A 22,351-nucleotide genomic window follows, 5' to 3' on the forward strand; every position below is an offset into this window, starting at 1 on the left:
CCTTAAGGTTAGGAAAGTGGACAGTGGGATGGCCAATGATCATTGACTCTGATATGAGGCCATTGGGACTAAGTTGTGTGTTTCCCACTTGGTGTTGATTTGGTTTTCAACAGGAAGCTTCTCTTCCATTAATGGAATTTCATGCCTCTAACTTAAAAAAGGCTGTGAAGTTGGAAAGAAGTGTTTCAGCACTGCTTTCGTGGACAGACTGATGAACCAGCTCATTGGCTCTTATCTCCTATTTTGTATTCAGTGATGATTGCTTCTTGATCAAGAAGAGGTTCAGTTATGTTAAATTGATGTTGCAATTTCTACACTTCCCAGGTGTATACAGAAGTCTGAAAAGCCGTCCACCAAAATAGAAGGAATAAATATCTACTTGTGAATCAGTCAATAGCATAAATTGAACACCTACTGCATGCAGATACCTTTTCTAAATGCTTGGGAGAGTACAGAGGAATTAGAAGGCACAATCCCTATCCTCAAGGATCTTACAGTCTACCAATTATAATGATTAATAATGAAAATGATAATAATGATTTTGTGTAGCACTATGTGCCAGTCACTGTATTAAGTGCTGGATTAGATACAAGATAATCAGGTTGGACATAGTTCTGACCCACGTGGAACTCATGTAGGAGAAAGAACAGGTATTGAATACTCATATTACACATGAGGAAACTAAGGCACAGAGAAGTGAAATGACTTGCCCAGGGTTCCACAGAGGGCAAGTGGCAGGCCTGCAATTAGAACCTCGGTCTTCTGACTCCCAGGCCCATGCTCTTTTCCACTAACTCATGCCCGCTTTTTAGTAATCCAAATAATCTGAGTAATCTGAGTAATCTGAATGTCACCCCCTTCCTCAAGAATCTCCAGTGGCTGCCTATCCACCTCCATATCAAACAAAAATTCCTTACTATTGGCTTTAAAGCTGTCCATTGCCTTGCCCTCTCCTAGCTCACCTCCCTTCTCTCCTACTACATCCCAGCCCACACACTCTGCTCCACTCACTGGTGCTAACCTTCTCACTGTGCTTCGTTCTCACCTGTCTCACTGCCGATCCCTGCCCCACATCCTACCTGTGGCCTGGAATGCCCTTCCACCTCAAATCTGCCAAACAATCACTCTTCTCTCCTTCAAAGCCCTACTGAAGGTGAACCTCCTCCAAGAGGGCTTCCCAGACTAAACCCCCTTTTCCTCAGCTCCACCTCCCTTCCACAACACCTCCACTTGCTTCCTTCACTCTTTTCCCCCATTCTCCATTCCACAGCACTTAGGTATGTGTGTATGTATCTATAATTATATTTACTTATACTGATGCCTGTTTACTTGCATTGATGTCTGTCTTCCCCCTTAGACTGAGCCTATTGTGGGCAGGGATTTTCCCTCTTTATTGCTGTATTGTACTTTCCAAGCACTTAGTACAGTGCTCTGCACACAGACAGCGCTCAATAAATACGATTGAATGAATGAATGAATACTGGTCATACTCCTGGCTAGGTGATGAGATGTAACCTAGTAAGTAGATGTTCTTTCTTGTAAGAATCACAAGCTTCTTATATGTAACATAAAGACACAGTTGTTAGTCATTTCTATGTTGAGGAGACTGGTGAGCAAAGATAGAAAAGGGAGGATGAAACTCAGCATTAGCTGCAGGTGAAATATATTTCCCAAGGAATAGTCAAAGATCAAACCAAACTGGGTACCTAGTTTAAGTTTGAAGATGAGGCATGCTTTTGGCCAAAGCAGTAATAAAGCAACTCAGAGATTGGAAAATACATTTATTTTTTTATCAAGAACAAGACTCTTTCTGCTGTGATACTTCCCACGCCTAGTTTTGTCTGTGCAGTCATGCTCAGTCTGTATTACCAGTGAAAATGTGGATTGTGCCTATAACACTCGATGTTGTTTGTACTGTCATTTTTAGTCTTGCAGACTTAAGGATTCTATTTTATAGTAATGACAAGTGATTGAAGATATTTTTCCAAGTTTCTAAGGACAGAAAAGCTCCATTTGCAAAATATAAAGAAATACAAACAACTAAATCTCCAAGGTATCTTCCTCACAGGTCTACAATATACAATTAAATAAGTGTTTATAATACTGTTATTGATAAGCACTTACTATGTGCCATGCACTGTGCTCAGGACTTCGGTAGAAACAGTAAAATCAGGTTGGAGCACAGTGCCTGTTCCAGATGGGCTTCATAATCTAAAGAGAGAATAGATATTTAATTCCTATTTTACAGAGGAAGAAACAAAGGCACAGAGAATTTAAGTAACTTATTGAACATCATGCAATAGGTCAATGGCGGGGGTTGGATTAGAACTCAGGCCCCCTGACTTCCAGAAATTATAAAGATTGGTAACTGTGATGCAATTTTATGTTGCAGTGCTAGATGGCCTTTGGCTTTCTGCTGACTTACTTTGTAGCTTATTACACCTGGTCAAGTCTTTCATTGTTTCATCAATAACACAGAAACTTTCATTCTACCAAATTCTGGTTTCAGAAATTCCTGTTCCAAAAGATGGCCCTTTATGCCTAAGGATCATTGTGAGCAATTAGGACCCCCCCCCCCCCAGTTGTATGCATCTATAATGAGAGGGCTGTGTTTTTAATGTCCGCCTACCCCTCTAGACTGAGCTCAATGTGAGCAGGGAATGTGTTTATTGTTATATTGGACTCTCAAGCATTTAGTGCAGTGCATTGCACATAGTAAGCGTGCAATAAATACGATTGAATGAATGAATGAAAATGAGGAATACTCACACTCTTAGATTTTGAGCCTCCCAAGAGTCAGGGAACATGTCTAATTCCCATTGGTGTATTCTTTCCCAGCACTTAGTATAGTGGTCTGAGAAAAATAAGTGCTTGCCCAAATAATAAGCTTTCTATTACTACTGCCTTGGTTTTGAATATTGCTTTTATTCTCAAAGTGCTTTCATATCAGTTACCTCATTTCTCCCATTCCAACAACCCTGTGAGTTAGAAAGGAAAGTATTATCATTCCCATTTTGCAGAGGCAGAAACTGAAATCCAGAGAAGCTAAGGACCCACCATCACACATGGCTGGCTGGTGGCAGAGTTCAGATTTGAACCCAGTTCCTCCACCTACCATATCAGTGCCCTTCCATACACCATGTTGCCTCTCTTGTCAGCCATCCCCTTGTACTTGGTGTCCCTACTGTCAAACATGTCCATGCATAACTCCATTCTATCTAGTCGTACATGTCAGAAGAATGATACTTTGCTTGTGCTGTTGGATTCCATACAAGCCACCTGATGAAATAAGTATTAGAGGAGAAGTGATGGTCCCTAGCCTGGATTTGGATCCTGCAGGTGCTGTCCTTGTATTCAAACTCCCCCATATGGTCTAGGATTTCTCTGTCTCAGGAGACAAAAATATAAACCTGCATTTTCATCCTTTCCTGACACCAGTGGCCAGCCTGGAATTCCCAAGATACATAATTTTCTGATAAAGTAGAGATAAGTATTTTTCCATTCCTGGGTCACTACATTAAGATAGCTGATGTAGAATTCTTTGACCCAATAGAAGGAAAATGAAATAAAAATATGAAATAGTTATTATAGACAGCATCTGAGCTGTTAATATCCATTACATTCTATCCCTTTAGATAGCAAGATTGTTGTCTTTCAGTGGAAGTAGCATGCCCTAGAATAAAAAGCGTGGGCCAAGGAGTCAGAAGACCTAGGTTCTAGTCCTGGGTCAGCCAAATCCTTGTTTTCATTCATTCATTCAATAGTATTTATTGAGCGCTTACTATGTGCAGAGCACTGTACTAAGCGCTTGGGATGAACAAGTCGGCAACAGATAGAGACAGTCCCTGCCGTTTGACGGGCTTACAGTCTAATCGGGGGAGACGGACAGACAAGAACAATGGCACTAAACAGCGTCAAGGGGAAGAACATCTCGTAAAAACAATGGCGACTAAATAGAATCAAGGCGATGTACAATTCATTAACAAAATAAATAGGGTAACGAAAATATATACAGTTGAGCGGACGAGTACAGTGCTGTGGGGATGGGAAGGGAGAGGTGGAGGAGCAGAGGGAAAAGGGGAAAATGAGGCTTTAGCTGCGGAGAGGTAAAGGGGGGATGGCAGAGGGAGTAGAGGGGGAAGAGGAGCTCAGTCTGGGAACGCCTCTTGCAGGAGGTAATTTTTAAGTAAGGTTTTGAAGAGGGAAAGAGAATCAGTTTGGCGGAGGTGAGGAGGGAGGGCGTTCCAGGACCGCGGGAGGACGTGACCCAGGGGTCGACGGCGGGATAGGCGAGACCGAGGGACGGCGAGGAGGTGGGCGGCAGAGGAGCGGAGCGTGCGGGGTGGGCGGTAGAAAGAGAGAAGGGAGGAGAGGTAGGAAGGGGCAAGGTGATGGAGAGCCTTGAAGCCTAGAGTGAGGAGTTTTTGTTTGGAGCGGAGGTCGATAGGCAACCACTGGAGTTGTTTAAGAAGGGGAGTGACATGCCCAGATCGTTTCTGCAGGAAGATGAGCCGGGCAGCGGAGTGAAGAATAGACCGGAGCGGGGCGAGAGAGGAAGAAGGGAGGTCAGAGAGAAGGCTGACACAGTAGTCTAGCCGGGATATAACGAGAGCCCGTAATAGTAAGGTAGCCGTTTGGGTGGAGAGGAAAGGGCGGATCTTGGCGATATTGTAGAGGTGAAACCGGCAGGTCTCGGTAACGGATAGGATGTGTGGGGTGAACGAGAGGGACGAGTCAAGGATGACACCGAGATTGCGGGCCTGCGGGACGGGAAGGATGGTCGTGCCATCCACGGTGATAGAGAAGTCTGGGAGAGGACTGGGCTTGGGAGGGAAGATGAGGAGCTCAGTCTTGCTCATGTTGAGTTTTAGGTGGCGGGCCGACATCCAGGTGGAGACGTCCCGGAGGCAGGAGGAGATGCGAGCCTGAAGGCAGGGGGAGAGGACAGGGGCAGAGATGTAGATCTGCGTGTCATCTGCGTAGAGATGGTAGTCAAAGCCGTGAGAGCGGATGAGTTCACCGAGGGAGTGAGTGTAAATGGAGAACAGAAGAGGGCCAAGAACTGACCCTTGAGGAACTCCAACAGTTAAAGGATGGGAGGGGGAGGAGGCTCCAGCGTAGGAGACCGAGAATGATCGGCCAGAGAGGTAAGAGGAGAACCAGGAGAGGACAGAGTCCGTGAAGCCAAGGTGAGATAAGGTATGGAGGAGGAGGGGATGGTCGACAGTGTCAAAGGCAGCAGAGAGGTCAAGGAGGATCAGAATGGAGTAGGAGCCATTGGATTTGGCAAGAAGGAGGTCATGGGTGACCTTAGAGAGAGCAGTCTCGGTAGAGTGGAGGGGACGGAAGCCAGATTGGAGGGGGTCTAGGAGAGAATGGGAGTTAAGGAATTCTAGGCATCGATTGTAGACGACTTGTTCTAAGATTTTGGAAAGGAAGGGTAGTAGGGAGATAGGACGATAACTGGAGGGGGAAGTGGGGTCAAGAGCAGGTTTTTTTAGGATGGGGGAGACGTGGGCATGTTTTGTGACCTGGGACAAGTTACTTCACTTCTGTTTCTCAGTACTCCTGTTCCCCCTCCTATTTAGACCATGAGCCCCTTGTGGGACAGAGACTGTGTCCACCCTGATTAATTTGTATCTACCCTAGTGCGTAGAACAGTATTTTACATGTGGTATGTGCTTAACAAATACCATGAAAACAAAATAAAACAAACAAAAAAAACCAATCTGGTAAAAATAGTAAATGGAAATAAGGGGATCTTTTAAAATTGATTTTGTCTCAGTTTTGTATCAGAATATAATTTGAAGAATTTGTCATGTTTCTTTCTAGTGTCCTCGGTCATAACTGTATCTTTCCAACTGCATGGTCTAAATTGATATTTTGTCTTAAGGAATTTATAATCAAATTGTTCTGATAATATGTTGAGTTCCCGCTAGGCAACTATCAGGCAATTCTGCTCTGTTTCAGGACTCAGGGTTGGTCCAGCTCACATCTGACTATACCCCTCCTTATTGGCCTCTTTCCACTCTATCCAAGCTTCTTTCACAGCACTGGAAGGGGAGATTAACCATTCAACTGCATTGATCATTATATTGTGTATTTGCATTGTGAATTCAAATAGTCAATCTTTCTGCTGCTCTTGGGAAATATCAATGGGGGGGCAGATAAATGGAGCACATTTTGATTCATTTTACACAATTGAGCAAAAGTACAATAAAATATGAGACAAATACTGCTTAGAATTCAAAGGGATAAGTGGTTGGAAAAAGTACAAACTGTATAAAAGAAACAAAATAGAGATGATACTAAGATTGGGCTTCAAAAAAAAAAGGCAAACAGCATTGATTCTGTAACTGTACATCAGACTTGCACTTACAAGCCCACCTTATCAACATATTTAGTGGAAAATAAACTCTGTTAGTGCATCTCTAACAGAAAACTCACTGGGTGCCTGTCAGAGTTCTAGGAAAAGGTGTTAAAATAGCCCTAGCAAAATAGAGGTAGTCCTAGCTAAGAATGGTTGGTTGATGTGGTTTGCATTGGACAGAGATGCTACTATGTTGGTGGAGAACACAATTCCAATTATTCTTTGACTGGTGAAATTGGAGTTGCAGGACAGCAGTGACCTGGAATTTGGAATCCTGGAGAAGTGTCAGGATGTAATTGCTCTAGGGATTCAAGTTAGGCCCAATGTGGTCTCAAGTGAAGAAGCAGCATGGCCTAGGGGAAAGAGCATGGACCTGGGAATCCAAGGACTTGGGTTCTAGTCCAGGATCTGCCAAGTGCTCTGCCAACTGCTTGCTGTGAGACATTGGACAAGTTATGTAACTCTCTGTGCCTTAGTTTCCTCAATTTTAAAATGGAGATTCAATACTTATTCTTCCTCCTATATAAACTGGAAACATCATGCAGGACAGGGACTGTGTCTAACCTAATTAACATGTACTTATCCCAGGTGTTAGAACACTGTTTGACACATAGTAAGGGCTCACTGTGGGCAAGGAATGTGTCTACTGTTACTTCATACTCTCCCAAGTGCTTAGTACTGTGCTCTGCACACAGTAAGCACTCAAATACGACTGTGCTTAACAAATACCATAAAAAATGGTGAAACCATCTTAATCATTAGAAAGTTTGGATTCAGGCTAAGAACCCTCAGGCTAACTTCTTGTGGCAATGGGGCTATTCTGTAATAGACTTTGGGGAGAACATCATGGTCTTAGAGAAGCAACCTTTGAGTTGTATGTGACCCTGCTGTGACTGACCCTATGTCTAAACTTAACCTTTAGGCTCACAATTCTAGGTTTCCCTAAACCACTTTAGGGTATGAGAAAAAGATGAGAAACCACAGTTCCTGCTATTCCCATGGCCTGTATGTGCCAGAGACCATGAGTTATCTGCAGTTGCAAGCTCCTTGTAGTTCTATACCCTTGAACTAATAAAATTGGAAGAGGTGCTTGGGAACATACAAAATTCAATTGATCTTATCTATTTGGGGCACACTGTGTGCAGAGAGCATTTTACTAAGTGCTTGGGAGAGTACAATATAAGAGGTGGTAGACACATTCCCTGCCTACAACAAGCTTAGTGTCTAGACCTGTTACATATGTCAAAGAACTGCCTAATATGGAGGGCAAAGATCATAAATAACCTGGTTCCTGCTAGTCTAACTGGAGGCTGAGAGTTCTGATGTTGGGCAGGCCACTGGGCCACATTGGGTAAGATATAAGTTGTACTGGACTCTCAAAATCACCAGCTCTGATACCCCTGACTTGGAGCCTCTTACCCTAAAGTAGGAATTTGTGAGAAACATCACAGATAACGGCCTTGGTCACATGGTTTTGGTTGTTATTACTCATTTATCACTCAGTCTATTTACAGCTATCGGAAACTGAAACTTCAAGAAAATCAAAATACCTACTATCCCTGTCAGTGACAATTGCAACACAGTAGAAATCCACAATGCCACAGTGTATAATGCATCATTAAGTGTTCATAGACCTTGGCAGTGATAACCACATATACAAGGATAGGATCTTGCCATCAAAAGCATCATCCTCAGACACAAAAGGTTTAAACTACTCCCCTCACTTGTATGTAGCATATTCCTAGAATTCTTCATTATCTTGTCCATAGACAGAAATGCTATTATGCACCTTCCTGGTTATGGTAATTTTTCCACCTTTGAAGCAGAGGTAGGATTTCTCCCCCTCGCTGAAGATAGAAAAATAGTCCAATGGCCTAATCATAATCAAAATACATAAAAAATCCAAACTGAAAATATGTACAACACTGGGGAAAAAGGGCACTGATTTCTTTTCAAGCCTCAAATAACTGCAGAATTTAGACCCCTGGGATTTTAGGGAAAGCCAGTCCTAAGAGCTGCATTTCTTCCTTAATTTACATTTTAAGTGCTCATCAAGGTAAGAGGCAATGAAGTCAGAAGACTGAACATATAAATTTCATTCTTCTCTTGGACCAGGACATCGAGAGAATTTTCAAGGTCAGGACATTTTTAAACTTCTAAGGGCTTTTGCTTTCACATCACATAAGGCTAAAATATATGTACCTTAGATGGGAAAGTGCTGAAATGAGAACCTCTTGCCCAAGCTACGTGAAATTGTTTACAGGGATTGCCCCTCTAGTGCCAGAACAGACTTAACACAGAGTAATTGGCTAGTCAAGTGGCTGATAATTCCCAGAAGGTAGGGCTTTTGAAGAGAAAAACTGAATTAGTCTACAGAGAGCCTGATATTGACAAAAATACCCTTTATTTTTTATCCAGACTAAAATCTTGTTTGAAAAGCTCTCTAAAATTTAAATAAATGAGATTACTCTGTAATTCATCTTTGTTATTACGACCCTGTACATAGCCACAATATTTCAGTTATCTCATGTACATACTCAGCAGTGCTAAATTTTAACTTTCAAAGAACAAGTAAGGGTACCTGTAGCCTTCTGTTAATTATATTATTTCTTGTTAACTTTTCTAAGGGCACCAGGATTTATTAATGTATACTAGGACTTCTCTTTGGGAGAAGGGAGTGATTAGAAAGTTACTAATTTGACTCTGTAGCAGTGTATAAAAGGAGAAGCAGCAGAATTGCCATGATAGATATCGAAGAAAATGCTGAAGATGCACCTGTACGTGATGCGTGGTACCTACTTGGGGATTCAACATTCAAAAAGAGAAGCAGCATGGCTAGTGTGGAAAGATCATGGCCTGGAAGAAAGAGGTCCTGCGTTCTAATCCTGAATCTGTCATCTGTTGTGTGATGAAGGGCAAGCCAAATAAGTTATCTGTGCTTCAAAGTCACCTCATCTGTAAAATGGAGATCAGATTCTCCTCTCTCTTGCTTAGACTGTAAGCCCTACATGGGACAGGGACATTATCCAACCTGTTTATCATATCTACCCCACATAGAACACATCTCAGTGTCGTACCTGGAGAGTTTCCAGGACTCTACTACTCTCGACTATGGGAAGGAGAGTCAAACAGAGACATTTCCATTCCTAGCTTGGGCAGTTGCTAGCTAGTGGAAGGCAATCTGTTATAAGTCAAAATTTTAGCTGTGCTGGGGAGCAGTGGGATGGGAGAAAGTCACAAGAAGAGACTCAAGTTTATCGTGTGGAGAAGGCAATGGTAAACCACTTCCGTATTTTTACTGAGAAAACTCTATGGATTTACCACCAGAATGATTGCAGGTAGATATGGGATGTTCTGGGAGAGACGTATCCACGGCACTTCTATGGGTCAGAGATGACTAGACGACTTAAGACAAGGCTTCATATAGAAAGTGCTTTAGAAATACCATTAAAAAATTGTGGATAAACCCACATGCTCTTATTAATAAATCCTTGCTCTTAAAAATTGCAGTTTTCGCATGACAAGGAGAAATATTGCTATTTTATTAAGTGTTGAAAGAAACCAGATAATAGATAATGCCAAGGAAAAGTTGTATTCTGGTTTTGCTTGTCCAACCTCTTGCTTAACAAAATGATGTGGGATGACAACTCACAAATTGGATGGCAGAAAACCATGCTGAAGTATGGATGCATAATTTAAATATGGCATATGCACAGTAAAATATCTGATTATATAAATGTATGATGAGTAAACCACCACTCAGATGGAATCGTTTTGAAACTGGGAGAGGAAGAACATTTTTGGGAGAAAAACATAATCCAGAATTTTATATTTTGCTCTTCTTAGGAATGAAAGACATCACCATCCTTAGTTTTTCTTCAGAAAATTAAAACCAAATTATAGGTTTATGTTCATTCCATTGTAAGCATCCTTTGAAATGAAGTACATTACTCCTGCGTTCATGGCTCCAATGTGGCTGCTCCTTTCCAGTATTGATTTGTGGTGAGGGTTGGGAGAATTCCAGAGCACCAGTGGGGAGGCATACTTAAGTCCACAAGGGGACAAGGGCAGTGGGCAGAGCTATTGACTCTGACTTTTAAACATTACAGCCCTTTCACATAATTTACCTCTCTAAACCAGGACCTATTAGAAATACTGGGAAAATTGTGTATAGTCAGGAAGGGAGAGAAGAATTGAAGGTCCCTGATTATAATACTAACAATAATGATATAATAATAAATAATTTAGTATTTATGCACTTCCTACATACTAAGTGCTATGATAGATGCAAGCAAATCGAAATGGACACAGTCTCTTTACCGCATGGAAATCACAGTCTTAACCCCAATTTTACCAATGAGGTCACTGAGGCACAGACAACCTAAGTGACTTGCCCAAGATTCCCAGCAGACAAGTGGCGGAGGTGAGATTAGAACCCTGATCCTTCTGAGTCATGAGTCCATGCTCTATCCACTTGGCTGTGCTGCTTCTCTATTAGTTATAATCATGGTAATAATATTATTTATTAAGTGCTTACTGTATGCAGAACTCTGTAGTAAGCACTGGAAAGGAGTATTGTCTTGCCTATGCTGTCAAATCACCTTTGACCCATAGCTACTCAATGGACACATCTTTCCCAGAACACCCTACCTCCATAGTCCTAGTAGTGTATCCATGGAGTTTTCTTGATAAAACTCTGAAAGTGGTTTACCATTGCTTTCTTGCAGTAAAATTGAGTCTCTGCCCTTGACTCTCTCCCATGCCACTGCTGCTCAGCACAGGTGAATTTTGACTTGTAGCAGATTGCCTTCCACTTGCTAGCCGCTGCCCGATCTAGGAATGGAATGGGTATGACCTAGCTTGTATGACTCTCCCTCCCTCAGCTGAGACTGGTGGAGTACTGGAAACTCTTCAGGTGAGGTCCTGAGAGGTGGGGAAGGAGTACACAGGTGGGAATTAACAGGGACACTGATCCTTAATAGACTCACTGTGAAATCTTGTTTTCTCTCTCTTTCTCTTATCTTCAAGGTTAGGGCTGAGTGAAGTGTGAGAACTCCAATCAGGCATTTCTATTACTTTCACTTTCCCATTCTGCTTTTCCTCTAAGAATTAGGCGTGCTTTCTCTTGTGCTCTTTTGCAGTCTCACTTCTTTTTTTATTTTTTTAACTGCACCTCTTCCTTCCCATTATCTTTTTTTCCTCCTCATTTTTTCCCTGCCTTGTATTTTCTGGCCTATTTCCCACAGCTACCATTTCCTGTGTCTGGTTTCTAGAATAATAGAACACTTCATTATAAAATATTTGGCCACAGTTACTAGGATGTCATTAATTGCCACTTGGGGGAGTTCATTAGAAGAATCTTCCCAATGATCCAGTAATAGTTTGGTTCTTTATAAATGACAATGTCCAGTTCTGGACTTCATGAGTAAGAAGAGATATGAGGAATTTGCAGAGTTAGAAGTGAGACATAAAGATGATTGAAGGGTTTGAAAATCAGTCTGATAAGGAAAGGCTAAATTATTCAACCCAGGCAAGACTGAGTAGTAATTTAATAAAGGCCATCAAATATTTGAAAAGAGGTCATCAGCTCCTCTTCCTTTCCTGTGAGAACAAAAGAGGAGGTGACTTTTAAACTTCAGCTTGGAGAATGATTTAGGTTACATAAAAGGAAGAATTTCTGTAGAACGGAGAATGTGTGGTTGTGGAATCTCATCCACTGGAAGTGTCCTTTATGTGATCCTGAGTGAAGTATGGAAATCTTAAGAGAATTGGAGGAAAGAAAGCGGAAACAGTGGGTGTAAATAACTCTCTCAAGAAGTTTGGAGAGAAATGGTAGGAGGGAAGCATAAGGTCAATAGTTGGTACATAAGCAGGCTTGAAGGCAGTGGGGAAGAACCCTACAGTGTTGAATAAGGACTGTGTCTGACCTGAATATCTTATATCAACCCTAAAGCTTATTATGGGTTTAGCAAATATCAAAATTATTATTACCATTATTTTTTATTATTATCATCATCATTTAATATCCTGTTATGACCTAGTGGATAGAGCAAAGGCCTGGAAACTAGAAGAACCTGCATTCTAATCCCAGCTCCACCACTTGTCTGCTGTGTAATCTTGGGCAAGTCGCTTCACTTCTCTGTGCCTCAGTTACCTCATCTGTAAAATGGGGATTAAGATTGTGCTCACTTTAGGGGACAGGGACTGTGTCCAACCTGATATGCTTGTATCCACCCTGGCACTTATTAAAGTAAGTAATATTAAGCACTTAACAAATGCTACAATTATCATTATTATATCTCTGTCCATCCTCCCAAGGAAGATGATCTGCCATAAGAACAGAGGCACAAATGTGCAGTTAGAAAAATGATGTGTCCTTCTAGGTAAAGGAAGTCAAAAAGGTAACATGGTCTAGTAAAGCAAGCACAGTTCTGGGAACCAGAAGATCTGAGTTCTAATCCCAGCTCTATCACTTGTATGCTTTGTGAATTTGGGCAAGGCACTGAACTTTTCAGTGCCTCAGTTTCTTCATCTGTAAAATGGGGATTAAATCCTACTCCCTCCTTCCTAGACTGTGAGCCCCAAATTGGGCAGGAAATGTGTCCAATCTGGATATCTCAACAAAGTTCTTGGCACATGGTAAGTACTTAAACACCAGAAAAAATAGAACAACTAATTCTGGTTAGAAGACTGGTGAAGATAGAAACTGTTATGTCCTTTGCAACACTTTTTCTGGGAGTTCTACTGAATATGAAATGAGAAAAAGTTTGGGATCACTTATGATCCTCTCAAAGCATTTGGAAAAGTTTAGCACTATGCATTATACTGTATGTATCTGTGTGTGTGTGTGTGTATTCATATATCACAGATGATGTTATGGCCAGAGGAGACTGGATTAGGTATTTCAATTCAAGATTCCTTAAATTGCAATGAGTATATTAAACTCTAGTTTTTGCTTTTTTGCTCACTTGTCACATGAAAGATAACTGTCTGAAGTTCGATAATCTCAATTTTGTCATTATTCTTTATCACAAATAAAAGGTTGATGCTGCATTACACTAGAACTTTCTCTTCCTTTAAAGAAATAAAATTTAACTAGCAATCAAAGTCTCACTCCATAACTTTTCAGGTTTCATCAATAGCCATAAAAGTCATGCAAAAGCAGGGAAAGTCATAAAGACTTGTTGACATTTGAGAATTGTAAGGTAATAATCAAAACCTGTATATTTCCTGAAAGAAGACACCTGGGAATTGCATTTCATGATTGAGAAGGCTAAAGATTGTATGACTGCTGAATATTTAACTGAATAATTATATAGTAATCCTAATAATGTGGGGCTAAAACAAAGTGAATCATCCGAAATGAAACCTGCCAAACAATTTAAATTATGCCACTCAGTCTTAATTAATTTTAAATTTGATGAAACAAGAAGAATTGATATGTAGTAGGACTTGGGAGAAAGCAATAGTGTCAACTGAAAAAAAAACTTTTAAAGTGTGACCTTTAAATTACTAATATTATAATTATAAATCCAAACATTCTACTATTTGCAACTTCATAAAGAGTTTAGTTCCTGAATTTTATGGAGGTTAGAATGAAAAGTCACAGGAGTAATTACAGCACCATCTGTTATGTAGATTTTTTTAAAAATTGTATGTTTTTAAGCATTTTGCTGAGCTGTCGATCTGCCAATTAATTGTGATCATCTAATAGACAGTGAGAGGCTATAGAGCCTGAAGTAAAGAGTATGATTTAATAAATAAAATAATTATAATAATTGTGGTATTTGCTAAGTTCTTACTTTGTGCTAGGCACAGTTTTAAGCACTGGGGTAGATACAAGCAAATGGAGTTAGAAGCAGTTACTGTCCCAAGTGCGACTCAGTTACCTCATCTGTAAAATGAGGGTTGAGTCCAAGACACAGATAATTAAAGTGACTTGTCCAAGGTCACAAAACAGACAAGTGGTAGAAACAGAATTAGAACCCATGACTTTCTTACTCCCAGGCCCGTGCTCTATCCACTACACCATGCTGCTGGGAATCTTGAAGATGCAACGTAGTGGTAGAAACAGAGTGGCACAGTGGTGATTTACTCCCAGATCCCACAAACCAATCCTATCCTAGTAAGCCCGTCATTGGGCAGGGATTGTCTCCATCTGTTGCCGAATTGTACATTCCAAGCGCTTAGTACAGTGCCTGGACATAGTAAGCGCTCAATAAATACTATTGAATGAATGAATCCTAGTGTCTCCTGAAACCCAGCCTCTGTAGTCTTGCATAAGGCCATCTGAGGGTGTAAGGAAGATAGGAGATGGTACGATTGTCTGGAAATCATTTTCATTGATAATTTTTCCCTTTCCATCAATTTTCTGTTCACCCTTATTATTATTATTATTGTTATTATTAATGCTATATTTGTTAATTCCTTTTTATGTGTCAAGCCGCCAGTACTATAGAGTTAATCAGGATAGACACAGTCCCTGTACCACATGCATTTTTTTGGCTAAGCAAGAGGGAGAACAGGTGTTTTTTCCTCCGTTTTGCAGAAGAGGAAAGTGAGGCGCAGAGAAGTTAAATGACTTGTTTGAGGTCATGCAGCAGGCAAATGGGTTACGTGACTTGCCCGTGGTTACACAGCTGGCAAATGGTGAAGATGAATTTGGAACCCAGGTCCTATGACTCCCAGACCTGTGAAAGAATATTTTTCAAAAGATAAGTCAAGCCAAATAGCAGAAGCACAAGTTTGCAGTTTAGAAAATTGAGTCATTACTGTTTAAGACCAGTTTTTTGCAATGAGCTTTTTCACTTTCATTCTGATCATTTTTGATTCCTCTTGTCCAAATGAAAAAAATGAAATCTCCAACTACTAGATACTTATTAGTCAGTTGTAGGGAATGATTCCAAGGTTTGTTTACACAAGTTAGACCTCTGGGCCTCTTCTTACATAGCTCATTATGCAATGTTCTGCCCTAATTCTTGCCTTCTCTTATACACACTTCCTCTGAGATTTGCAATTGGAGCAGAAGTGATACAGAAAAGGAAAAATGCTTCTTGTCTGGGGAAGCTATGAGTTTAAAGCTGCTAAAGCTATAAGAAGGTCTTACAACAACAGTTACTTCCTGGCAATGAGAGGCAAGAGGGAAAAATAAAAACAATTTTGGAGAAAGGGAGGAAATGCCACATAGGCAAAATTGAACTCCATTTATACTAGCTTGAGAACTCTACTTTAAAAATTGCAATATATCCATGGCCTCCAGATTTTTGGAAACAGCCTGTCATCTTTCTGGGTACAGCCTGCCATCTTTCTGGCCGTTCCTCCTGTTGCGATGCCCCAGCTCGTACCAACCAAGAATTTCCCAGGTCTTGGTGACATGTAGTAGGGTCAAACTACACCTCCGATCACCAAGGCTACTGTGGAAAGTTTTTTACATAGTTTTACCAACATGAAAGAGAGTTACACATACACACACTCACTCCACTTCTCCAATACCAATTGCAGTGTGTTGGTCAAGGGAGTCCGTTCTACTGATGCTGCTTCTTTCTGCTTCCAAGTGTTGCTGACTTCTGATGCTTTTGAGTGCTGCTCTCCGTGCTTCATGCCCTGTGTGTTTCTGTGTGCCATCTGTTCTGCATGCCTCCTCGTGATTCAAAATGAGTGCCTTTTATCTGCTTTAGGTGTCACAGCTATTTCTCTATGTGGCAGCCTTTGGTTGGTCCAGGCCCGTTCTCGGGTAGAGAGGAGAGAGAAGGTCATGCCTTCCTCCATTCTCCACCCCCACAGGCCAGCAACCACTTGCCTCAGGTAGAGCTCAGTGGTGCCTTCACTAGTCTCTTCCTTCTTGTTGTTCACGAGATCACAAATAATCACTATTAAGGCAGTTTGTTGTGGGCTCAACACACCTCCCTTTCTGAAGTTCCGGCTGTTTCTGTTGTTGTATTCTAGTGACTTTTCCCTCCTCTGTGATTTGCGTCCCTCTTCAATAACTGTTAAAAGCTTTTAGGGCAAGTTTGGGCTCTCTTAATACCATGATTTATGTTCTATTTCTTGCTAAGTTGGAGTGTAAAATTCTGGAGGACAAGACCCTTACTCTACCGAGTGCTTGGGAAAGTGGCTAATATATTGTGCTTCCTCCTAGTAGGTGCTCAATAATGCAACCAAGTAATCAGTGATAATTATTGAGCACTTACTGAGTGCATAGCACTGTATTCATTCATTCTTTCAATCATATTTATCGAGCACTTATTGTTGCAGAGCCATGTACTAAGTGCTTGGGAAACAACAATACAACAATAAACAGTGATATTCCCTGTGCCCACTGAGCTCACCTGGGAGAATATAGTATTAGATCTACATTTTCTGCCCTCAAGAAGTTTACAAGGTAATGGGAAGCTAAAGCCTTGTCAAGAAAATGTTGGAATGGAGTACTGTCTGCCTCCTGACTAACCAAGGAAACAATTTTTCTAGGTCCTATTTTCTGAAGATGTGTTCATGTATTCTCTTTGATTTTGTCTCTGGTTTTTTTTTGCTCCCTCCACGTTGTGTGTGTCTTCCCCGCAATCTTGAACCACTTATATCACCCCCATAGAAATACTATCCACTAACCTTACACTGATAATAAGAACTGATGAACTAACTTCATTAACTTAATTGCCTTTTTATTTACGTGATAATGATGGAATTTATTTAACTTATTTGTGGTATTTAAGTGCTTAATACATAGCAGGCACTGTACTAAGTGCTGGTGTAGATACACTCTAATCAGGTTGGACATAGTCCATGTCCCACATAGGGCTCACATTCTTCATCCCCATTTTACAGATGAGGAACTGAAGCACTGAGAAGTGAAGTGACTTGCTCAAGGTCACACGGCAGACAAGTGGTGGAACCGGGATTAGAATGCGGGTCCTCTGACTCCCAGGCCGGTGCTTATCCACTAGGCCATGCTGCTCCTCACAATTCCATTTCTAAGGTGCCAAGATAAAGCTCTGGGTTAGTGCAAGATATTTAATACTATGACAGTAGTATGTAGCTGATTATTCTACAAATCATTATCAGTCATTAGATTTTTTTTTAATGTAGCATTCATAGGATAGAGGCACACAAATGAGTTTGGCATGATTGTTAAAGTGGTTGTTAGTGTCAGTGAAATATGATTCAAAAATTCTATACCTGGCAATGTAGAAGACCCTTATTAAGTAGTCCAGCTGTATCTTTCATTCTAACACATTGATGATTCAAATAATGATATTTCTTAATATTATAACTAGAATAAACTAATCATGTCATCAAAGGTAGGGGATTGAATGGCTCCTATAAGATGTACCTAGTTCATGTGTTACCAGAAAATTTATTCCACGGCTCTGGGTCTACGATGCATGATGATATATGTCACTAAAAAAAGGAAAATAGTTGTTTGTATAATAATAATAATCATAAATACAGTATTCGTCAAGGGCCTAGTATGTGCCAGGCACTGTTCTAAGTGCTGGAGGAGATATGAGATAATCGAGTTGGACACAATCCCTGTCCCACCTAGGACTCACACTCTGAATCCCCATTTTCCAGATGAGGGAACTGAGGTCCAGAGAAGTGAAGTGCCTTGTCCAAGGTCACACAGCAGACAAGTGGCAGATTCAGGGTTAGGCCCATGCTCTATTCACTAGGCAATGTTGCTTTCCAATGTGATAACAGTTCCTTTTCTTATTTTCTTTTCCCTTTTCTGTATGAGGAAAAAAAAACTGTTTCCGCCACTGAAACTTTATATGAGCTCATATAGGTCGTAAAAATTCTGTGAAATAGGATACATAGCCAAATAAACTCTCTAAATCATGTTTGGGGCTAGGAAAAAGTGTTTAAAGACACTCTCCTGGCACTCTTTTTTATCATAACCATTATCAGTATTTGTTGAGTATCTACCACGTATGGAAAACATTGTGATAAGAACCTGCAACCAAGTTAAAAAATATGGATTCTGCTCTCAAGAAGCTTACCCTATAGTGGAGGAGACAAATCAACCAATCAATCAGATTTTTTGAGCACTTACTTTGTGCAGAGCACTGTACTAAGTGCTTGAGAGAATACAACAAAATTAGCAGACACTTTCCCTGCCCATAACAAACTTAAATGAACGTAATTTTCCATACATACAGTATGGAAACAAGTAAGAATCTATGTGTAGAAGCAAAAAGAAGGTAATAGCGGATATACACACTTGAAGCTTGGTTTCTGATCTTAGGAGCACATCTTCATGAATCATAATCATTTATCACCATTGTCTGTCTCTTCTATTTTTAGTTAAGTTTTTGGAGATTCTAAATTATTCATATGTGTTATCATGTCTGTTTCCCTTTTTTCAAGTCGTGGCATGATTTTAAGAGGTGATTGAGCATTCTCTTATTTCTTTAGCCTGATCGTGGTATTTGAGGTATATAGATTTTAATGTCTCTAGGTTGCTGGTACAGCCTATTTTTGCTAACATGTGAATTTAATAGCACCCACAGAGATTTCTTATGAATCCAATTTTATTCAGATTGCTTTTCTCATGATATAAGGCACAACATACTATAAAATAGTTGTCCTTTGTATTTGAAGAACACTCCATTGATGGCAAAATTTACTGAGTTCATGTGTGAAAAGAGCAATGTGGGACCTTCAGTTCCAGCCACACTCTGCACCCAAAAAGTCCATCTCTTGTTGTGGTGTCTTGCTTAACATTTGCAGTGTCTGCTGTTGTTTTCCCTTTTTCCTCCCTGTCTCATTTCTTATAAAGCTTTTTATTCAAAGACAGCCACTTCTTTTTTGATAGCAGTATGCCATGCTGGTCTGTCTTCAGGAACTGATTCCCAGATTTGAGCTGCACTGTTGGGGGCTTTGTTTTAAATAATGAACACACTAACTTTCTTTACTGACTATTTATCCTTTCAATTTCAATTTTGGCAGGAGATCACCTATAAGGATGTTTAAGTGCTGGTCAGCTGTTTTGTTTGTCGGCTGCATTTTTCTGGGAGCTGAAGGGAGGCCAACCAAGGAAGGATATGGATTTAAATCCTATCAACCGCTAGTAAGATTGCGGCACAAGGTACTGATTACATTTTGGCTCTGTTTGCTCATATACAAAACCGTTTAGTAGTGATTTACTCACTAGAGTTCCAGTGATTAAGTTTATTACCCATTTGGGGATGCCTCTTTCAAAATTTGTGTCTTCAATAGATTCTTTATTGTGAAATTTGCATATTTTTAAACCATAAAACAGAGCTTTCTGTTTCAAGGTGAGTAACAAAGTTCAGAAAGAAAATAAAACCTTTTTTTTCTATGTAAAGGCAGGGTTGGCTCAGATATTATTTTTTTCTTTTTTGCCATTGAAAATTGCATATATGGGTGACGAGCTGCAAACTAGCTGTAGTGGGATTATATCTTTTGGAAATAATGTAGTTCAGTATCTAATTATTGGGAATATTCATTTGTTTCTGTTAACGAACCCATAGACGATTTGTAAACTGAAACTGTTGAACTAATTCCTCTGGGAGCATATCTGCTCCCAGGGCTTCAACTGCACCTCTAGTTCTGTGACCCTCAAATCCTCCAGGAAACCTGCCCTAATTAATTCCTAAATTCCCCACTCAAATCCTCTAACTCTCACATCAGTAGTGCTCTTGCATCATTCATTCACTGATTCATTCAATCATAATTATTGAGCACTTACTGTGTGCAGAGCACTGTACTTAAGCAATGAATAGTCACAACTCCTCATAGTCCTTATGTAAATATTTTATGTATTTTAGTACTTCCGCCTATCTGTATTGTAGATAGGTCTTTCTGTTTCTCCTGCTAAATTGAAAGCTTCTTGAAGGCAGAGATCATAATTTATAATACTACTCTGTTGTCTCAAGCACATAATACAGTCCTCTGTGCACAGTAGATGGTCAATACATATTATTAGTTCGTTGGTCTGACTTGCTAATTCCAACCTTCCTTCTATTCTTCACATCTGCATTTCCGCCTGCCATCCCTCTCTATACGGGTGTCCTTCCAGCACCTAACCTAAATATATCCAAAACCGTCTCCTCATCTCTCCTCACAATATGATCCTCCACCTAACTCTTCTATGTTCCATCACAACCAACCTCCCTATCTCCAAAGGCCACGACCTTGGTTTTATCCCTCATGCCTTCCTTTATTTCAAATCCAATATTTAATCTATCACCAAATGCTCTCTTTTTTTCCCTCCAAAACAATTTTTGTATCTATCCCTTCCTCTTCATCCAAATGGCTCCCATGGTGTCTTTTTCTCATACCTTGGTTTGACTTTGCATCAGTCCTTTCATTAGTCTATAAGTCATGCTACCTGGATTATTTTTCTAAAATGTTGTTCTGCCTGCATTTCCCAACTCCTCAAAAACTGCCAATGGTTATCCATTCTCTTAACAAGAATCTTCTCAATATTGGCTCTAAGGCATTGAATCAGCTCTCTTCTCTCTTTAAAAATCCCCTACCTTCTATCACCTACATTCCAGGTCACAGTATTGTTCCTCTCAACCTAAACTGTACCTTAATTCATTTATTCATTCAATCATATTTACTGAGCACTTACTGTGTGCAGAGCACTGTACTAAGAGCTTAGAAAGTACAGTTCAACAATAAAGAGAGACAATCCCTGCCCACACTGGGTTTACAGTTTTTCACATCACTTCTGCTGCCGACCACTTGTGCCTGGCCTATTCCTTGCCCGAAACTCCCTCTCATCTAAGAATCCAACACATCCCATATTCTACTCAAGTGAGAATGCACCATCTAAGGACTACTCTAACTTCAAAACACTGATGCACAAATATTAAATAACCTATTATTTAACCACTAATTTCTTCTTTATCTAGTCTGAAAATTATTTTGGCATCTGTTTACACCACTAGATTGAAGACTGTTTGGAGATAGGGATTATACATATTTTACTTGACTTTCCAAAGCATATTTAGACTGAGCCTGCTGTTGGGCATATTGTCTCTATCTATTGCTGAATTGTACATTCCAAGAATTAAATACAGAGCTCTGCACATAGTAAGTGCTCAATAAATGCGATTGAATGACTGAATGAATTTAAACCACAGAGAAGCAGTAAGGTCTAATTAACCAATTGGTATGTGTCAAACACCGTTCTAAGTGCTGGGTTAGATACAAGCTAATCGGGTTGGACATAGTCTAAATAGGAGAGAGAACAGACATTGAATACCCACTTTGCAGTTGAAAAAACTGAGGCCCAGAGAAGTCAAGTGGCTTGCTCATGGTCACACAGCAAGCAAACTGGCATAGCTGGAATTAGAACCCATATCCTGTGACTCCCAGGCCTGTCCTCTTTCCCCTAGGCCTTGCTGCTCCTCTGCTTCATAAATGCTTGGAAAAATCTAGCAAAATACATATAATCCCTATCTTCAAGCAGTCTACAGTCTAGGGCTACAAACAAATCTTGGGCTAGTTACTTGACTTCTCTGGCCCTCAGTTTTCTCATCTGTGAAGTGGAGATTCAATGTCTGTTCTCCCTTCTGCTTAGACTGTGAGCTCCAGGTGAGACAGAGACTGTGACCAATCTAATTAATTTGCATCTATCCTGGTGTTTAGTACAATACTTGGTGTATAGTAAGGTCTTATTAAATACCATTATTATTATTATTCTATAATCAAGTGCCAGCACACAGTAGATATTCAACACTTCTGAATGATCTATTGGAATAGGTTTTCAAGATTGTGAAGGGAAAAACCTATGCTTATATGGGTAATAATTGTGATTATTTATTGAGCCCTTACTATGTTTAGTAAGGAGTAGATTCAAAGTAATTATATTCGCACAACCTCTGTCTTATATGGGGCTCACAATCTAAGGACGAAAGATTGATTGAAAATATGATTGTTCATATTTTATAGATAAGGAAATTGAGGCCCAAAGGGTTAAATGACTTATCCAGTGCCACACATAGAAGACTAGGG

At 40.3% G+C, this 22,351-nt stretch overlaps 1 protein-coding gene across 2 annotated transcripts in view; it reads left to right on the forward strand.

The window, feature by feature from the left end:
* FSTL5 (follistatin like 5) overlaps positions 1-22,351 on the forward strand; it is a 520,766-nt gene that overhangs the window by 19,844 nt on the left and 478,571 nt on the right. For both annotated transcript variants that reach the window (XM_029077167.2, XM_029077169.2), the window contains exon 2: positions 19,313-19,451. In XM_029077167.2, the coding sequence (XP_028933000.1) occupies positions 19,329-19,451 (123 nt within the window). In that variant the 5' untranslated portion in view covers positions 19,313-19,328. The remainder of the gene's footprint in view (positions 1-19,312; positions 19,452-22,351) is intronic.

Source organism: Ornithorhynchus anatinus, chromosome 12, assembly GCF_004115215.2.
Source record: "Ornithorhynchus anatinus isolate Pmale09 chromosome 12, mOrnAna1.pri.v4, whole genome shotgun sequence".
Classification (NCBI taxonomy): domain Eukaryota; kingdom Metazoa; phylum Chordata; class Mammalia; order Monotremata; family Ornithorhynchidae; genus Ornithorhynchus; species Ornithorhynchus anatinus.